Here is an 18,233-nt window from a genome sequence, read left to right as displayed (position 1 = left end):
TACAATAGCTGCCCACTGCTCCTAGTACTAGACTCCTGGTACTGGGATGGGTTAAAAGCAGAGAACACACGGTGTGCTCTATGACCATTAAAGAGGGTTTCATCCCTCCCAATTCTAATTCAATTTTATAAAAAACTATGATAATGAGAATTATGATTTAAAATCCATCCAATATCATGAATCATGTCAGCCAAATTGTGCAGCCAGATATAAACTGAACAATCTTATCCATAAATGATTAAAATATCAGCTGCATGAGAAGATGGATGCAAAAGGGGACCAGCTAGATGTCTGCAAATTGTTGTTTTATTATAATATGGCTGCGTCCCCTCACCCATAACTGGCCGAAGTCACAGCCTGGTTGTGAGGATCACCGCTGGCTGAACAGAAGGACCACTGACACACATTCAAGATGGAAAGAGGTCAGTCTGAAATAGAGCAGAAGCAACAACACCTCGCAGAATAAATCCCTTCCAGCTCCATGCAGCTGGAGAAGCAGATCTTCCAGAAACTTGAGAAACCTCCTCCAGCTAGAGCCGCTCCATGTGAGGGGAATACGCGATAACACTGTTGAATATCGCTATAATGATACATCCCTCATGCACAGAAAACCAGAACTTAAAATCATTCGGGTTGTGTTTATAAAGTAACTAAAGCAGGCACAGCGAGTCGTCCACCACAACCTGAACCATGCTTGCCAACCTTGAGACCACAGAAATCGGGAGAAATTAAAAACCACGTGCCGGGGGGGGGGGGGGGGGGGGTTGCTAGTGGATCGCCGGAGCTGTTAGAACTGTTAGCGCCAGAGCCTCGCAGCGGGGAAACTGACTTTTAAAGATGAAAAGAACATCTACACATGCTTGTAGTTGTAAGTGTAATGCCGTTCTGCCTGTAGCACCATCCTTGATGGAGCATATGTGGGCTGGACCTGTATAGGAAAGGAGTGAGCAGAGGGTCGAGTTGTCCATTCCTGGACACTCCTCACCATGCTGAACACCCGCTCAGACTTTCAGTTGGCGCGCTACTAAAGAGATAGCTACCATTACATCACATGACATGATGTCACTTGTTAGACGCTTTTATCCAAAGCGACTTACATACTCAATACTGTGGGCAATCCCCACAGGAGCAATTTGGGGTGAAGTGTCTCAGGGACACAACGACATGCTGGCTGCAGTGGGGTTTGAACCTGTGACCCCCTGATCCGAACACCAACACACAACCCACTGCACCACACGCCTCCCTCATGGAAACCAAACAATGGTGTAGCTGTATTAAAGTCCGAGTGGAAACAGAGTAAATCTGATTTTGTCAGAAATCGGGAGACATGGGACCCCGGGAGGAAACCGGGAGAGGGCAGTGAAATCGGGAGTCTCCCGCGAAAATCGGGAGGGTTGGCAAGTATGACCTGAACATGAGCAACAAACCGAAGAACAGGAGGATTTGGTTGGAGAAAGAAACTGGATGGAAATGTGTCAGCTCCATAGAGGATGATGTGACTTTGGCTTCATCCGGTGTACAATCCTGTATTTTATAAACAGGCCTATACACCACAAAAAAGCAATATATTAAAACAAAGAATATTACATTTGTATTGAAGAAAAGAGGCCCACTGACACAAATTCAAGATGGAAGGAGATTAGTCTGAAATAAAGCAGAAGATGTTGAATATTGCGATTACTTGCCATAAATATGCAGACATTTAGATGTTAAGCCTCTACTGCTTTCAGTTTGCTGCTCAAATACAACGAATATTATCGTTGAAGTAAGTTGTTTCCAACATCCTTTAATTGAACAGAAAACAAAAGGCACCAATAACAAGATCAAAAAGGGCAGTTTTCTATGTAATGACTGTCTTTAAACTAGCAAATAAAACATTCTTTGGTGATGCGTTTGTTGACAACAGATGAAATTGTTTTCTCCTGCAGCCCTGCTCCCAAAACGTCCCTCCTGAACTGAGATGAACCCGGATCTTTTAAAATTGAACTCCAGCTTTATCTGCACCACTTGATGTTGTGGTTCCATTATGAATTCAACATGCCTCGTTGTTGTGTGTAGATTCTTATTTATGAACAGCAACAGACTCCAATATGAAATCTGGGCCTTCCTCTCGGTAACATGTATTAAATATGAAGTCATGAAGCCAATGTAATCCCTCTATAAATTAATTTCCTTTTCCCACAGAGAGAGAACCAGATGGAAATGCATCTTGAAATATATTTAAACTAATATAGAGGCAAATTACTTTTCAGGTCACTCAAGGATACAGAAATGAACTCAACTTACAAGCAGTGGGATGAAATTAAATTGGGTAAAACAGCAATCAGAACTTTTGTTTTTTACATTTGTATACTGAACATGGAAACTTGTTGTTAACAGTGATAATAAATAGCATTTAAGACAAAACTAAAACACAGTCTTAGTGTCTAAAATGTTGTTACTTCCAAAGTCTTTTAATGTAAGAATACGTAACAAATAACGTACTTAAATGAACTTATTCAAGCTGCATTTGTTTGGCTGATGTGGTGATAAACTGAATATTTGGGGTATTGGAAGGTCTGTTGTACAATGAAAGATATTGAAGTTATCTGGGGTTTTTTCTTCACTTTTTTTAAAACAAATGGTTAACCAATAACCAATTAAAACTTTAATTGATACAAAAAAAAGTCTTAGTTGCAGACCTAGTGTTACCATCTATTTACATTTTGTGGAATCATCCATTTTTAGAGCTGCAACTTAAGACTTATTTCATATAGATTAACATGCCAAGTGTTTCCTTAACCAATTGATGAATTGTGTTGTTTAAAAAAGAAAACCGAATTTATAAAGGACTTTTTTTATGATTTAAAATGGATTCAGCTCCCATGCATTTAATATCAATTTCACCATTTCATACATCCATGTTACTACGGACTATCCCAATATCAGAATATCTGCATTTTGTTGTCTCTAAACTTGTACTGTAATAAAGCTCAACTAACCCATTTTGTTTTACTATATATCATCCAACCTTAACGTCGTTATCCTTTGCATTCATTTATGCTTCACATTCAATTAATCGACTCTAAATAAAGGTATTATTCGTGTCTTCTATTCAGACTAATCAGGCGTATTTAATTCATCTCTCTCAGAGCTAGAAATGACCCTAAAATACTTTGCATTCCTTCACAGCTCGTGGAATTTGACATACACCCCCTCCCTCACCCTGTCATCTGACTTTGTGTCATGAATCCATCCATCCCGTCACTCTCTCACAGACGCTGCCGACAGGTCATTGAACTTGGATTCCCAGACTCTGCTCCGTGACTTAATGGCAAACCTCCCCCCCCCAGCTGTTCACAGGGAGAGGGAAGGATCATGGACGCCCCAGGCCTTTTCAGAGCCAGAGAAAAGAGTCTGTCTCTCAGCGGAAGCAGGAAAAGCTCTCTGGACAATAGTTATATTCTGCTGGAAGACTGTGTGGACGCATGAAGGGACGGCAGAGATGCTGAATACCCCGCCAAATAGCAAAAAAAGGGCGGTAATGAAATATCCCCTCAAGTTAAGCATAAACAGAAGAAGCATTCATAGTGGTTCAGGATCCGTAGTCATAAATCATCCTCATCCTAAAGCCCAAAATTGCTTTTTGATGCCTGAATTAGCAGAGACAATTAGAAAATTAAGTAATGAAAGTCCTAACTTTAAAGAGTGTGTAAGTGCTTATGATATTTTAAGTACATTTTGCTGATACTGTAATACTATTTCCTAAGCTCTGCCTCCAAGCACGTTATATGGTATAATGTTTGGTTAAAAATGTTTTTTCTTACCTTAAAAAGTCTTTAAAAAATGTCTGAAAATCGACTCTTTCTCCCATTCTGCAACTTTCCAGGTTCATATCAGTATGTAGTGTCTCTACTGGGACATGTCTCCGTGCTTTAATGTTCAAAAAGCTCTTTATTTTTCTCATACTGCCTGTGCTGCAGCACCTCCTTTCACCCTCTGTCTGAAACCAGAGCCCAGTCTGCTCTGATTGGTTAGCTGGACGGCTCTGTTGTGATTGGTCAACCACGATGTCCCACGATCACGTACAATGTGTTGGAGCGCTAGCCAATAGAAGCGCACGCACGCTTTACTTAGTGATGTCACTTTTTTTTACTGAAGTAAACAAAGTAGTCCAATGTTCAACACACTACAGTGTAAACCCCAAAAAGCATAATAGAAGTTGACTTGACTGTAATGGCGCATTTCCACTGCAGGGCCTCGCACGGCTTAGTACGGTATAGTTAGGCCAGGCTCACTTTATGCTGCGTTTCCATTACAGTTTAGGAACTGGGGTAGTAACTATAGTAACGCAGTCTAGGCGGAGCCGTGACGTCATCTTCAATGCGAAACACAAAACCAACATCAGCTGTTAGCTCTTAGCACTCAGAGCTCACAGCTCCTCATATCTGTTCAGAAACTAGACAAAAGTTAAACGAGTACAAACCACAGACTGCCTGTGTCATGGCGAATACAGACGCTGGTTTATTTATGTCTGTATAGGCTGTTGTTGTGAGTGTGGACGGTCGGAGCATATACAACGTTAGCTTAGCCAAGCTACATTTAGAAAACACGCATTTTAAAAGGTGTTTCTCTGCCGTCTGTCTGCAGACTTGTCAAAGCATTAATTCATGGTTTTTACTAACCGGTATCAGTATGTTGTTACTTCGGCATTAGGGATGTCCCGATCACCTTTTTTTGCTCCCGATCCGATCCCGATCATTTGATTTTGACAATCTGCCGATACCGATTTTTCCCGATTCGATCTTTATGCAATGCATTAAGAGAAAAATAAGGTAACAGATAACGGCTGGTCATCCAACGCGATGAATTCAGCTATCTTGGCTGTTGTGTTTTTGGCCTTTTCACTGTTCTGGGGCAGTTTCTCTTTCCTTTTGAAAGTCTCTGAAAGTGTCGGTTGTTTCAGTACCGTTACCTGAGTGGCCGCTGTGTACTCGTCGTGTTGTTGTTGGGGTTTGTTTCTCAGGTGGCGTATTAGATTGGTCGTGTTGAACGTAGCTCTGTTCTTTCCACCACGCGGAACCTCCGCCTTGTAAACATTGCATCTGGCCCAAACTCCTGACATTTTCTCTGTCCCGACTCCCGAGTCACCGGCTGAACGTAGCCTCTCGTTAGCTTACTGCTACAATTAGACACTGCGCCCACTCTGTTGCCAGATTTGAGAGAAATAAACAACCAGGTCTATAAAAACAAGCCCAAAAGAAGCAACACATACATGATGTTGTGTAATTTTAAACCAAAACTAAGGCCTCAGGATGACGTTAAGACGTGAACATGGTCATTTTTGTTTTGTAACATTAAAGGTGGGGTAGGTAAGTTTGAGAAACCGGCTCGAGATACACTTTTTGTTATATTCCATGGAATGCTCTTAACATCCGATAGCAATGAATATCTGAAGTGCTTTGACAAAAAATCCATACAAAAATGTCATCTGTGGAAGTCGTAATACTGTAATACGGGCCGGCTAAACGGATTGGATTTCCGCCCTGTCTGTCAGCCTTCCATCTCGTGCACGCACAAATGTATCTCGTGCCCTCATTGGGCGTGCCCTCATTGGGCGTGCCGTCATTGGGCGTGCCGTCATTGGGCGTGCCGTCATTGGGCGTGCCCTCATTGGGCGTGCCCTCATTGGGCGTGCCGTCATTGGGCGTGCCCTCATTGGGCGTGCCGTCATTGGGCGTGCATTGCAGCAGTACTTCAATGACTCGCCAGCAACAGGCGGCCACTTTCACCATGGCAGAGTTAGGTTCGACATCGTCTACTGGTGGCAAAATAAATAATGTAACGGAGCAAATTAGGAACAAAAACAAAGTGGAAACTAGGAGAATTCAAACCAGAGTCAATATCGGAGTTGCTTTTCAACGATGGCGACTACTGATGGAACACACCTATGGGGGTTATTCCCTATCTTTATTCAAGAGCGTGGTATTTAAATTTGAGAGCATACTTTATGTATTTATTTCCCTCAAACCCTGTCCTCGCACTCAAATAGTGCCTGCTTGCACTTAGATGTGCTCTGCTTCTGCTCAAACTGTACGCTTGCACTCAGATATATTGCTGCTTACAGATTTGTTCTGCTCTCAGATTTATTCTGTGCGTGCTCGAAACTTTTGTGCAACAATCCTGTCAAAATCCCTCAACCAATAGGAGGCCAGGTGTCCTTGCGGGTGCGTTCGCTTTACTTATTACAGCGTCCCGTAAGGGCGGTTACTCTTTGGTGCGATGACAGGGTTTGAGTGAAGGAAATCAATAAAGTATGCTCTCAAATTTAAATACCACGCTCTTGAATAAAGATAGGGAATAACCCCCATACACACCGAGTTGAAATCTGACGCCGTGGTCGCTCTTTTTCTCTTGGACAGGTAATTATCTGTTTTGTATGGTTTACAATTCCCTGAACTATATAGCCAAGTCATGTGCGCGTTCATGTGTGTTGGAGGAGGTGCTCTGTAAGGAAGTCTGAAGGAAGGGGCGGATTCTTTTCGGCTGTGTACTTTCAAATTTTAGTGCAATCGAGCCGGTTTCTGAAACTTACCTACCCCACCTTTAAATAAAATAATTTAAAAATAATTAAAAAAAAAATAAATAATAATAAAAATTCCCAATCCCCGATTTTTTTTTCTCCAGATTCCGATCTTTTGAAAATCACGTGATCGGCTCCGATCCCCGATCACGTGATCGGATCGGGATATCTCTATTCGGCATCATTTTGAAACGTGTATTACAATTAAATCACGGTCAAATATGTTCATTTTGTTGTAGTTGCCAGTGATTCTCTCTCTAGTTCAGCATACTCAGCCCGGTTGTTGGCCCGGAAAGAACCTCGATTTTGGAGAGCCAGAAAAACTGTGAAAAAGTACCCGCTAGCCGGAACTACGCCGAGTGGAAACGCAACCAAAAACGGGCCGGGCACGGCACGCTTAAACTGCGCTGTTGTGGAAATGCGCCATTAGAAGGCCTAGATCGCTAGCTGTAGCATAAGTGTTAGCCAGTTGGCTAGCAAGGCAGCTAGTTTCAGTAATGCAGGCGATCAGGAGAGCTGCTTTATTTCAGAAACACAAAGGTGGCGGCAGGCTGGGAGAACTTGGTGGGTGGTAGTGACTCCGGCTGTTTAGCTCAGATCTCCACAGAAACAACGGAGAAAATGTCAATATGAAACATCATGTTTAGCCAAATTACTATTTCTAGAACTGCCCAGCGAGGGAAGGAACGTTTATACAACTAGTCCACTTATCACGCATATCCCTAATTGCTATGCCTCAACATTATCCTGCAGCAGTGTGTGAGTCCGACCTCAAATTAACATGTCAGTGGGGAGAAAACAGCTCAAACGTTGCGTGTTGCCACTGTTGAGCCGGAGCAAACACAAACAGTTCCTGCGGCCGTGTAATCATCACAGACCACTTTCTCAAAAACAGATGTGGAGCGCATCAGTGCCTGCAATCTCACATCTGTCTGGGACTTAGTATCCATAGAGAGTAAACACAGAATACACACAGTTTGGTGAAGAGATCTGAACATGACTGGTTATTTATCAAGTGCTTAAACATCCGAATTAAAAGGGAGAGAAGAAGAACCTTACTGTCAACTTTTTAGCTCTGTCCTGGTCAGAGTAACTGCTAAATCATTGAAACTGGAGCCAACGAATGGATACGTCTGAAACATGAGATAATAGTACAAATATGTGCAGGAAATCAGTTCCTGTATGATTTCACACGTGTGGGAAGCAGAGTGTCATGCCAATTGTCATAGAGAAAGGCAACATTTTTCCTGTAATCTGGGCCTGCCGCTTCCTTCCAGTCATCCACCTCCAGGGACGTTACATAACGCAACACAGCGCTGCTTTTAGCCACACAAAGGAAAGCATTTGAATGCTCCATGAAAAAACACAGTTACAGGCTTCATTGGCTGCAAGAACATGCGTGTACTTAATCTCTTTCAGCGCCTCTTCTAGTCATTTAAACAGCCTGGGCAGCAGATACAAGAAACATAAAGTGCCGAACACGGAGCGTATAAAAGCATCTGTAAAGCCAGGGAGAAAGGGTACAGTTGTTTCATTCCACATGCACAGCTTCAGAGTGATAAGAGATAACTTTATCGACCCATTCAAGGGGGAAAAAGGAAACAGTGAGGCGCCTCAGAGCTTTATATAATGAGGTGGGTTATTCTGCAGCCTGTAGCCTCGCTGCTTAGCATATGAAACACAGGAGGAGAAGGTTAGTGCACTCAGCACTTCCTGAGAAGGGCCTTTCTGCAGCCCAGATGGCCGTCATTAAGGTGCCGCTGCCAAGTCTGGAAGTCTTTGATTTATTTGGGAGCAGAGATTTTATCCAACACACACACACAATGTTGCATGTACTTGAGTATCATTTTTGGGTATACTTACTCTATTTTATGCCATACTTCTACTCTTCAAAATGTCTGGAGCACATGTTGAACTGTTTTCATTTGACAGGTGTAGTTACTTTCCAGATTTACGATAAAGACATAGCCGCATAGTTGAATGTATCGTAAGCCCCGGCCCTTACTATAAAACATTGTCTAGTCTAGAGGAGGCTGCTTGTCATGTTTCAGATGAGTTGTTGGTTTCCTTTGTTAACTCAAAACCCAATGTCACATGAGAGTACTGTTTTCTCTTCTTTCATTCCCCATTTATCATCTCATGACCCCTCAAACCAACCTTATGACCCTTTATTTGGGGCTCAACTACTACATAAAGCTACCGATTCTAGAAAGTAGTTGAAACTTGCTCTGGCTCAACTAGCTTGAAGGACCCCTATTATGCTTTTTGGGGTTTTCCCTTTCCTGTAGTGTGTTCTATAGGTTTTAGTGCATGTAAATGGTCTGCAAAGGCTAAAATCCCGCACACTCCCCGCCTGAAACACCTCCATTGGACTCCTTTGTTTCCTCCTCCTTTACTTCCAAAATATAGTGACATAGTAAGTGATAAGACCAAGTGCTACCGAGGTGTCCCTGAGCAAGGCACCGTTCCCTACACTGCTCCCCGGGCGCCGTTCAAAATGGCAGCACACTGCTCCTAACACTAGGATGGGTCAAATGCAGAGAAACAATTTCCAGGGATTAATAAAAGTCCATCCATCCATCCATCTAAGGGGCGGCACATCTCTAAGGATTTTCTACTGGTTTTCTCATATAAATAAAGCGAATATGTTTACATCGTGGTATTCCTGCTCACTTTATACTTCAGTAAAGTCACTTCTTCAGACTCCGAGTCCTCAGGTCTTCCCCTCTTGACTCGGTGGGAGCAGAGGACCAGGTTTAGATGTGGGTGTAGAAAATTCCTGCCTTATTTATGTAACATTTGCTACACAGCGGTCAGGGCTTTGGTGCAGGCTGTGTGGGATAACCTTCACTTCGCTCTGATCCAATGATTAGTGACACCGTTTAAACCAGAGCTGATACATCAATTAATTAGTCGATGACAGAAAAGTGATTGCCAATTCATCGTTTAGGTGATCTCATAGACACAAATCCTTAAGTCACATTAGTTTCAGCTCCTACATTGATGCTTTTCTTGTTTTATGTGCAATTAAACAGGATATTTTGGAGGGTTAAAACTGTATTTAATAGACAAGATAATTACCTGATTAATCAATAATGGAACAAAAATCATTACTTGCAGCTCTAGTAGTTTGAACTGCATCCTTTGGTCAGGAGATCTTTTATAAGGAGAAAACAATTCACAGAATCATCTCCATCCATAGCTTTAATTATTCTGGATTGGGACTATGTTTTTTTAAGTAGGCTGCAATGATATAACCTACTTGACACTATCTTAACTGTCAAATGCACAGGGATCAAAAAAAGCTATTGCAACACAAGAGGAAAAGCAAAGAAAACTCAACACAATGTGAGACTGAACAGACTCTGATTTCATGCTGTCCCCATGTGACAAGCATTGCTCATCATCATGCAAGCAATGACTGACATGGAGGCTGAGAAATAACTCGCAAATCCTTCTGACTGTTCCAAAATTGTGATCCAGACACCATTTATTGGATCAATGTATACAAATCCCACTGAGATTTAAATCCAAAATGCAACATAAGAGAGAAGACGAATGCAAAACAAAGAAAATGCACTTGCTTCAAATGTCTCGGATAAATAATGTGAATATACTAGAAAATCGCACCACAGTCTTGCATGGGAATCACTGGTTGCGTCCAATAGTTAAAACGTGGATTCGGAGTTTTGCCCTTACCTAAACCGGGGGGAATCCTTAATGCATTCTTCAAAATCCACCGTCATCTTGGGCTGGATGGTGAGCTTTTAACACGGTTAAAATGTGGGTGTCATGTCCCGGGTGTTGAGGAAAGTAGAGATGTTTATTATCCGATACAGCGATGCGATCCTCCCGCCGGTTAGTGCTCCTGTTGCGGATCAGTCTCTCTCTGAAGAGCCAGAGCTGGAGCACCAGCACTGGACCCTGTGCTGCCTTCATGGACTCCTGCTAACCTCGGATTTATAAGCTGCGACGTCCGAGTTGTAGTTGTTGCCTGTAAATTGACATTTCAAGGTTCAAGGAGGTTCAAGGCTTTTATTGTCATTTGTGCATAGCTACAGTGTGTAGATAATGAACATCTTAGGTCACAGGCTCCTCCAACAGTGCAACACAATAAAACAGATAATCGTGCAATTAAATAGAATAAAATAGAATATAATAGAAATTGTGCAGAATAATCTATATAAATGAAGTAATTGGAATATTGACATATATATGTATATTTTTGCTTTTATTTATTGTTTATAAGGGCACTATTATGCTTTATGTCGTTGTCCCTTTCCTGTAGTATGTTATACAGGTTTTTGTGCATGTAAAAATCTGCAAAGGCTTAAATGTTAACTTACTTACTTAAATATTTGGACATATTGGACACTAGTTCAACATCTGATGACATATGTTTGTAGAAGTACTGTGCTTTTCTTCTTTCCTTCCCAATGAATCATCTCATGACCCCTCACCTTGGGGTCTCGACTAATACATAAAACGACTTTACTGTATGTTAAGTAATTAAAGGGGACTTATAAAGGCAAGGCAAGTTTATTTATATAGCACTTTTCAACACAAGGCAATTCAAAGTGCTTTACAAAAAATGAAAGACATTAAGAAAAAGGCATTTAAAATCAGTCATTAAAAAGAAAAGCTAATAAAATAAACATTAAAAGAAAAAATACATGGATAAAAGATATATATATAAATCCTTTCCTGTCGTGTGTTATAGGTTGTTGTGAATGTAAATGGTCTGCAAAGGCAAAAATCCCTGCGTTCCCTCCAGACGGAGTTTCTCTCCCACACACTTCAGTTTATTTCTATAAAATATAAATAATTTCTTATGACTAAAATCTCAAATTTCCCTTCAAATGTGAACCTGAAAATGAGTTTAATAGGGCTCCTTTAAAGTGGGTTCCAACTAAAGGCGAAATGTTACACATACTCAAGTCAATTCCTAAGTATAATTGTAAGGTACTTGTACTTTACCTGAGTATTTCAATTTCATGCTACTTTATGCTCACTTTTACCATTTCAAATATGATTTATTATGTATTATTCATAATAAAACTGTTTTGATCCATGGCTTAAATTCCCAAGGTACTCCAGCTGCAACATTAAACTTATGAACACATTGATGCATCGACAAATATAATTGAACTATAATACATTTGCATACATTGACTTTATGTTCGGATGTAAAATAATGCTTTTACCTGAGGGAGTACTGAACTTTTACTTGAAAGCATACTAAAAATATCTTAGCACTTCATCCACCACTGATACATAATATAACACAATAAAAGCAGGCCTTCACTATTTGGAAATACACTATTTGGAAATACATGCATTTCACAATGATGTTTATTATGTTATTGTATTATATATAAGGACGCATTCATGCATCAATGTCATGTTATAGCTGGAAACAATACGGCTCTATTAACTTCCTTTATACATATACTTTGATGTGATTTTTGCTAATGTTATGATGTAAACAGCATTTTATGTTGTAGAAGATTGAGGTAAAGTGGTAATTTAACTAGTTTGACAACATTTCATTATATAATCTTTGAAGTACAGATGTCAAATACATTTAGTAGAGAAATCAAACATTTAGTGGTAAAGTACATATAAAGCAACATGTTTTCAATTCAATAGAGTAGAAGTAGCTCACGATTGTATGTATTTGTTACTTTTCACCATTGATCATAGCAAAAATCGTGCTGTTTTGCATTCAATTTGTTGAAATTATAACATTTCCGACAGTACATGAACGCACCAGGTGCTCAACCCTCTGCATGAGAATGAGTAGAATGCTGACGTCACGTTCCGTCTCATTTGAATGAATACAACGAGTTCAATAATCTCATATATTTTGAGCCTGTTATGACATTCAGTCCTTTGTCTTTGTATCGTAACACCATCAAATAACCCTTTAAATGTACAGGTATAAGCAGAAAGTAAACCTCGTGGTCCGTTTTTTTTTGTTGTGCAGATATTCAGGTCACTTTTATTCTGTAATTGTTTGCAATTTTGATCATAAAAGACACAAAATAATGTGCATTTTTTTAGGCAACATATTCATTAGGGGAAGTGTGATTCGGTATTGTACACTCTCTGGTGTGTTATTATCTTAAGCAATGAATAAGCAAACACCCACAATGGCTTCAGTTTCTTCTTTTCAGAGATGCTCTAGTCAGATTCACACCTCTAATACACTATGGTGTCAGATCTGCTTGTTTTTACTGCTTTGCAAGCTGTGAAAATCTATTTAATGTCAATATCTGACTCACTGAAACTAATTGCTTGGTTTTCTGAAACACTTAAAAGAGACCTCTAACACATCTGAGTGTTGCTATACCTATCTACTTTCCCATGCTGCTGCATGAGGGTATCTCAAGTGCATCCACTTCCCCAGCAAGGCTATTATTAATTTACAGGAAATGGGAAAGCATCGAGTAATACGCCTGCTTGGGATTTCACTGCATGTTTTCATAGAGCACCATTGTTCCTTCAGATCCTGCCTTTAAATAGGCTGCGGGTCAGGCCATGAACAGAAATGATTTCACTCTTTTTCAGTGGAGGTGTCTTGACTTTTAATCACCATCGGACAATAACACAATTAAATCTCAGAGGAAATACATTTTCAGCCATGCAACAGATGGTTGGTCCACCACTTTCACCGTCTATTGGATGGATTGTCATAAAATGTAAAAGATATAGGCTACAGAGTTCCCAGAGGATGTATCGACTTTGGTGATCCCTTTATTTTCCTCTTGCATCATCAAAAGGTGGCCATTTGTAGTTTTCAAAAATGTCAGAACACATATTAAATAGATTGCCATGAAATTGGTCGAGAAATTTCTTATGCCCTCTGGATGAATCTTAATAACTTAGATGATCTGATCGACGATCAAAAAAATGCAGTGACGTGCACCTCACATTTTCAACCTGCAAAACATGCTTGCACTTAAGGCACAACAAAAAAAACCATGGTGCTCCAATACAGCAGCTCTATTTCTCTTCCCTGCATTTGGGACACAACACTAGGCCCATTTTTAGACTCCACTAACCATCCCCCCTTTTCCTCATTGCCTCACTCCCAGTTCCTTTCACTAATCTGAGATCAAAGCACCCTCTGCTTCTTTGTGAAGGTGTTGAGTCAGCAGTTGGATGATCTGAAATGCACACTAGTGGAACTTCAGAGCAAACTTAGTGGAGTCAATATAATATATAAGGTTGTGCATGTTATTAAAGCAGGAGCAGCAGCCCATGAACATATAGATACAGATATAAAATGGTACCTGTATTCATCGAGCGAGTATGTTGATTACATTTCCATGCAACTGGCACGAAACAGGATGAAAACAAACATTTGGTGTGAATGAATAAACAACTGAAGAGAAAACAATATTCGGGAGTTTTTTGATAGAAAACGACACCAAAATCGTCAGACAAATAAAAGGGAGACAGTCAGGCTTCTTGTTTCCAGTCTTTTTGCTAAGCTAAACTAGCCTGTTGCTAAAAATAGTCAGATATTGTGGTATCAATTTACTGGGCAGAATATCAGCCAGGCAGACACAAGTGTATTTCTCAAGATTTCTTTAAGATTTGGGAATCTGGGTTTTTTGAGGCAGATTCTTCATCGTATTATGAACAGATTTAAGGTACTTGACAGCAAGATGATTTACAGTGGAGACTGCCTAGCTATCATATTAGTAATGGACCGTTCAACTCCTGCTGCTTTTGTGTAATTTAATAGGAGCAGGGATGATTCTCTTCTGCCTTTGTGCAGGAAAAAGAGTGGACTGGAGCTGTCGACTCTCATGTTTGAGGCCCTCTGATGGCAGACACATGCACTGCTGCAGTGTGAAATCACTGGGAGAGATGTGTGGGTCTCTGGGAGGGTGACCTACTTTTTCTCCCCTCTTTGGTCTGCTGGAGAGAGAGCTGCAAGTCGCACTGCTGAGCACACAGCTTGTAATGTTATCCCTTCTGACTGCAGGTGCACGGCTCTACAAGACACCACCGATGAGGCATGTACAGATGCTGCATGAATGTTCTATTTTATGCAAGTATAAGTCTTCTCAGCAGCGACCTATTCCAAGTGTTATGTATTCCCATGTCTTTTGTAAAGGAATTTGAATCTTACTAAAGGACTGCTGCACTGTGTGTGTGTGTGTGTGTGTGTGTGTGTGTGTGTGTGTGTGTGTGTGTGTGTGTGTGTGTGTGTGTGTGTGTGTGTGTGTGTGTGTGTGTGTGTGTGTGTGTGTGTGGTCTAGCATTACTATACTTGTGGGGACCTAAATCTGTTTACATAGTCACGTGTGGGGACTGGCTTCCCTTATGGGGACAAATTGGAGGTCCCCATGAGGGGAATCATTAATTTTAGGGTGAAGACTTGGTTAGGTTTAGGATTAGGGTTAGGCATGTGTTGGTTATGGTTAAGGTTAGGATAAGTCTCCAGGAAATGCATGTAAGTCAATGTAATGTCCCCTGAAGTGATGTATACATGGTATGTGTGTGTGTGTGTGTGTGTGTGTGTGTGTGTGTGTGTGTGTGTGTGTGTGTGTGTGTGTGTCATATGTACTAAGAAGACATTCTGGCATTGTTATAGTAGTATTTATATAATAATATGCATTTGACAATTCTTAAGATTTTTAAAGAAATTGGCTGACAAAGAAACGTGCTTATTTGCTTTCTTGCTGAGAGTTAGATGAGAGGCTTGACACCACAATATCTGTTCAGTATTTATGAAACTATCATCAGCAACTGGTTAGCTTAGCATACACAACTGGAAAAGAGTCAGGCGCTCTCCAAATGTGATATTATACCTACTGGTCACTCTAAATCTCACAAATAATTTTGTTCACACAACAATTTGCGCTTTTTTGGAGGGGTTATGCTGAATGATATTGGCTCGTACATATTGCCAGAAAATCAGAGGAGAAAGTTACTCGATGCAAACATAAAAACTGCTAAATTGACATTTTACACTTTGGCTTTAGTACGTATTAGACTAGAGAGATAGTAAGTGTAATTGTACAATGAGAATAAAAGTAAAACAAGGCCTGGTACCTGCTTATACCTGGAGGACTATTGCAACCAGTGACAGGGGTTACCAGTAGACATAGCTGTTCCCATGCAAATACTGTATGTTGGGAACCACTTCAGCAAAGGATACTGCATGTCGTGAAAATAGAGCTCATTTTAATAAATAATATTCTTAATTTGCATACTGGGTCATATTCAAAAGCCACTCACACATGACCTTCGTGAGTTTGAAACCCCCGTTCCCAGAAGCTGTTTGCAGTCATGCTTACATCACTGCTGACTTATTTAGCATCCCCGCCAATGCACATTAACCCGTGTTGCTAATGTCTCAGGCAAAGTGCTTCTGTGCCGCTCTAAGCATCGCTCCTGGTGGTAAAACAACTTCAGCATCAGTTCACCTGCATCAGCTAAATAACTTGATGGTGGAAGGAGAGGGTTTCTTGCTTTTAATACAGCTATATGTTTTCACGGTTCTCTAATAGGCCTAAGTAGATGATGTTTGTATTGCCAACAGAACAAATATGTTAAATACAACAAAAGAAAGTAGAATTTCAATTAAATCATTTAAAAGTAATATACTTTTGAACAGAGCTAAGTTGTCCCCCTTTGATTACAGCTAAGCTAAGTGGCTAAGCAGGTAGCATCACATTTAGCATACAGATACGAGTGGTACTGATCTTCTTCCCGTATTTCCCAAAAAGGAAAAATACCTCTTTAAAGTATGGTTTTAATAAATAAGTACAGGTAATACATTGAAAGCCTTCACATGTGGAATTAATACACAACAAATTATGTTTTTCTGAACCACTCGTTAGCGCCTTATCAGGTCACTTAGCATGTCAGTCTTTAAAAACACACTGTGCTAAACAGTCTCTTGAGCAGCGAGTCATTAGGAGTTTTGACCTTGGCTCCGTTGTGTGTTAATCGTGTTAGGGTAAGCTTAATTGCTTGAGGGATTGCAGGATGTACAGCCCAGAGCCTGTCAGCGTTGGCCCAGCTCCATATCCACTCTGCAGTATGTTGTTCCTGTCAGTGATTCCTTTGAGGAAACTGACAGGATCCCATTCAGAGTGGATGGGGTGAGTCCTGGGTCAAAGCTGGAACAGAGACATGGGAACTTCATTTTGAGGAAGTCTGTTTCACTGTGTCAGCTAGTATCAAATATTCAGATGCCCAAAGGCAATCCGAATCCTTGCCACCAGGTGTAGTAAAAGTAAGGCAGTTGACCTACTCAAACACGTAATTATTTGGTTGAAAACATCACAAAAGAATAATATGGCCAAAAAATGGCCTTTTATAAAAAAGTGTTGCTTTATTGTGCTGATTTACTTTTGAATTACAGGCTACAAGAAGATCGATGTCACTCTCATGTCTCAATGTCTCATTCCGGTTATTTTTATTTTGAAATTAACTGACTGAGATTATGGAATTAAGGCGAGACACGGCAGGCAAAAACATCGTTTTTCAAGTACTGGTCAATTTTGAGATTTTGTGCTATTTTGATTCCATAACATGTTTTCTTTCAGGCTTTTGGAAGGAAAACGTACAAAATACACATTTAAGTGTTTATTTTACTATAGTTTGTCTATTTGCGTCTGTAGATTTCTCCTAAATTCACCAAAAGTTAGCATTCTAACGTAACATAAAGTACCGCGACCGCTGTGTGCACCATGTCAACAGAGGTATCGCTGGAAAGCTCCGTCTCTCCTGCACAATCTCATCGGATCCAAATATGGTCATTTCCTTTGTATCAGTAACCAATCGTGAAAGCACAAAGGGGTCTTAAACCAAGAAACGAAATCTCATTGGCTGGTGTCAATTTCTGACAACGTGATTCGTTCAGATGCGTCACGTGGTGTGCTAAAACACTTCCTGGTTAGCTTTCAGCTAGAAATTGAAATCTCAAAATGCCAAAAGAACGGCGAAAAAAACGTTCACAGAGAAGACGACAACAATTGTCACTTGCACGAAGCAAGGTTATAAAAAAAAAAATGACCCTGAACATGAAATACCTTCACGGAGTGCGTAGCGCGTCACTGCAATCTTTAAAGGTCGTTTTCTCAAAATGAGTTTTTTCTCCTACTCTGAGTTCGAAATTTCAACTTCAGTAGCACGTACATACACCAAACCTTCCAGTTATATTCCTATCAATATTATGAAGGCTTTTACAGAAGGGTTTGTTCATATATAATTCATAGCCTGAATTATACAACATTGTATACCTAAAAACATGGCGAAAATGGATATTTTAGGGCTGTTGACAGTATTTTCTGATTTATGGAGTGATAAAAAGAGATATCCAATATCCCTTCTGTAAAAGCCTTAGATACTAATATGACTACAAAATGAAACAAGAATTTTGAATCTGGCTATATCCAAAGTTCAGATTTCGATTCCTGAAATGTGTTCAAATATGTGCATATTTAATGAGATAATGGGTAATTTGCATATTTAAACATGCTATTTCAGAAAACTTGTAATACAAAAGACAATTGCCTTATTGTAAGTAATTAACTGGAGAAATTTTAAAAAAATTACCCTAAAAATTACCCTATTCACCTGGGGTGTCTCGCGTTAAACCAATAAATAAAAGCAAGGATAATTGTGTGTTATTGGTGAGTAAATA

At 40.2% G+C, this 18,233-nt stretch overlaps 1 protein-coding gene across 2 annotated transcripts in view; it reads right to left on the bottom strand.

Moving 5' to 3' along the window:
- Positions 1–10,448, bottom strand: part of LOC117547445 (arf-GAP with coiled-coil, ANK repeat and PH domain-containing protein 3-like) — a 107,477-nt gene extending 97,029 nt beyond the window's left edge. For both annotated transcript variants that reach the window (XM_034218200.1, XM_034218201.1), the window contains exon 1: positions 10,262–10,448. In XM_034218200.1, coding sequence (XP_034074091.1) covers positions 10,262–10,308 — 47 coding nt within the window. In that variant the 5' untranslated portion in view covers positions 10,309–10,448. The remainder of the gene's footprint in view (positions 1–10,261) is intronic.
- Positions 10,449–18,233: the final 7,785 nt, after the last annotated feature.

This window comes from Gymnodraco acuticeps, unplaced genomic scaffold (genome assembly GCF_902827175.1).
Source record: "Gymnodraco acuticeps unplaced genomic scaffold, fGymAcu1.1, whole genome shotgun sequence".
Lineage (NCBI taxonomy): Eukaryota > Metazoa > Chordata > Actinopteri > Perciformes > Bathydraconidae > Gymnodraco > Gymnodraco acuticeps.
Note: the sequence above shows the minus strand (reverse complement) of the source record. Positions and strands in the feature narration are given on the sequence as shown.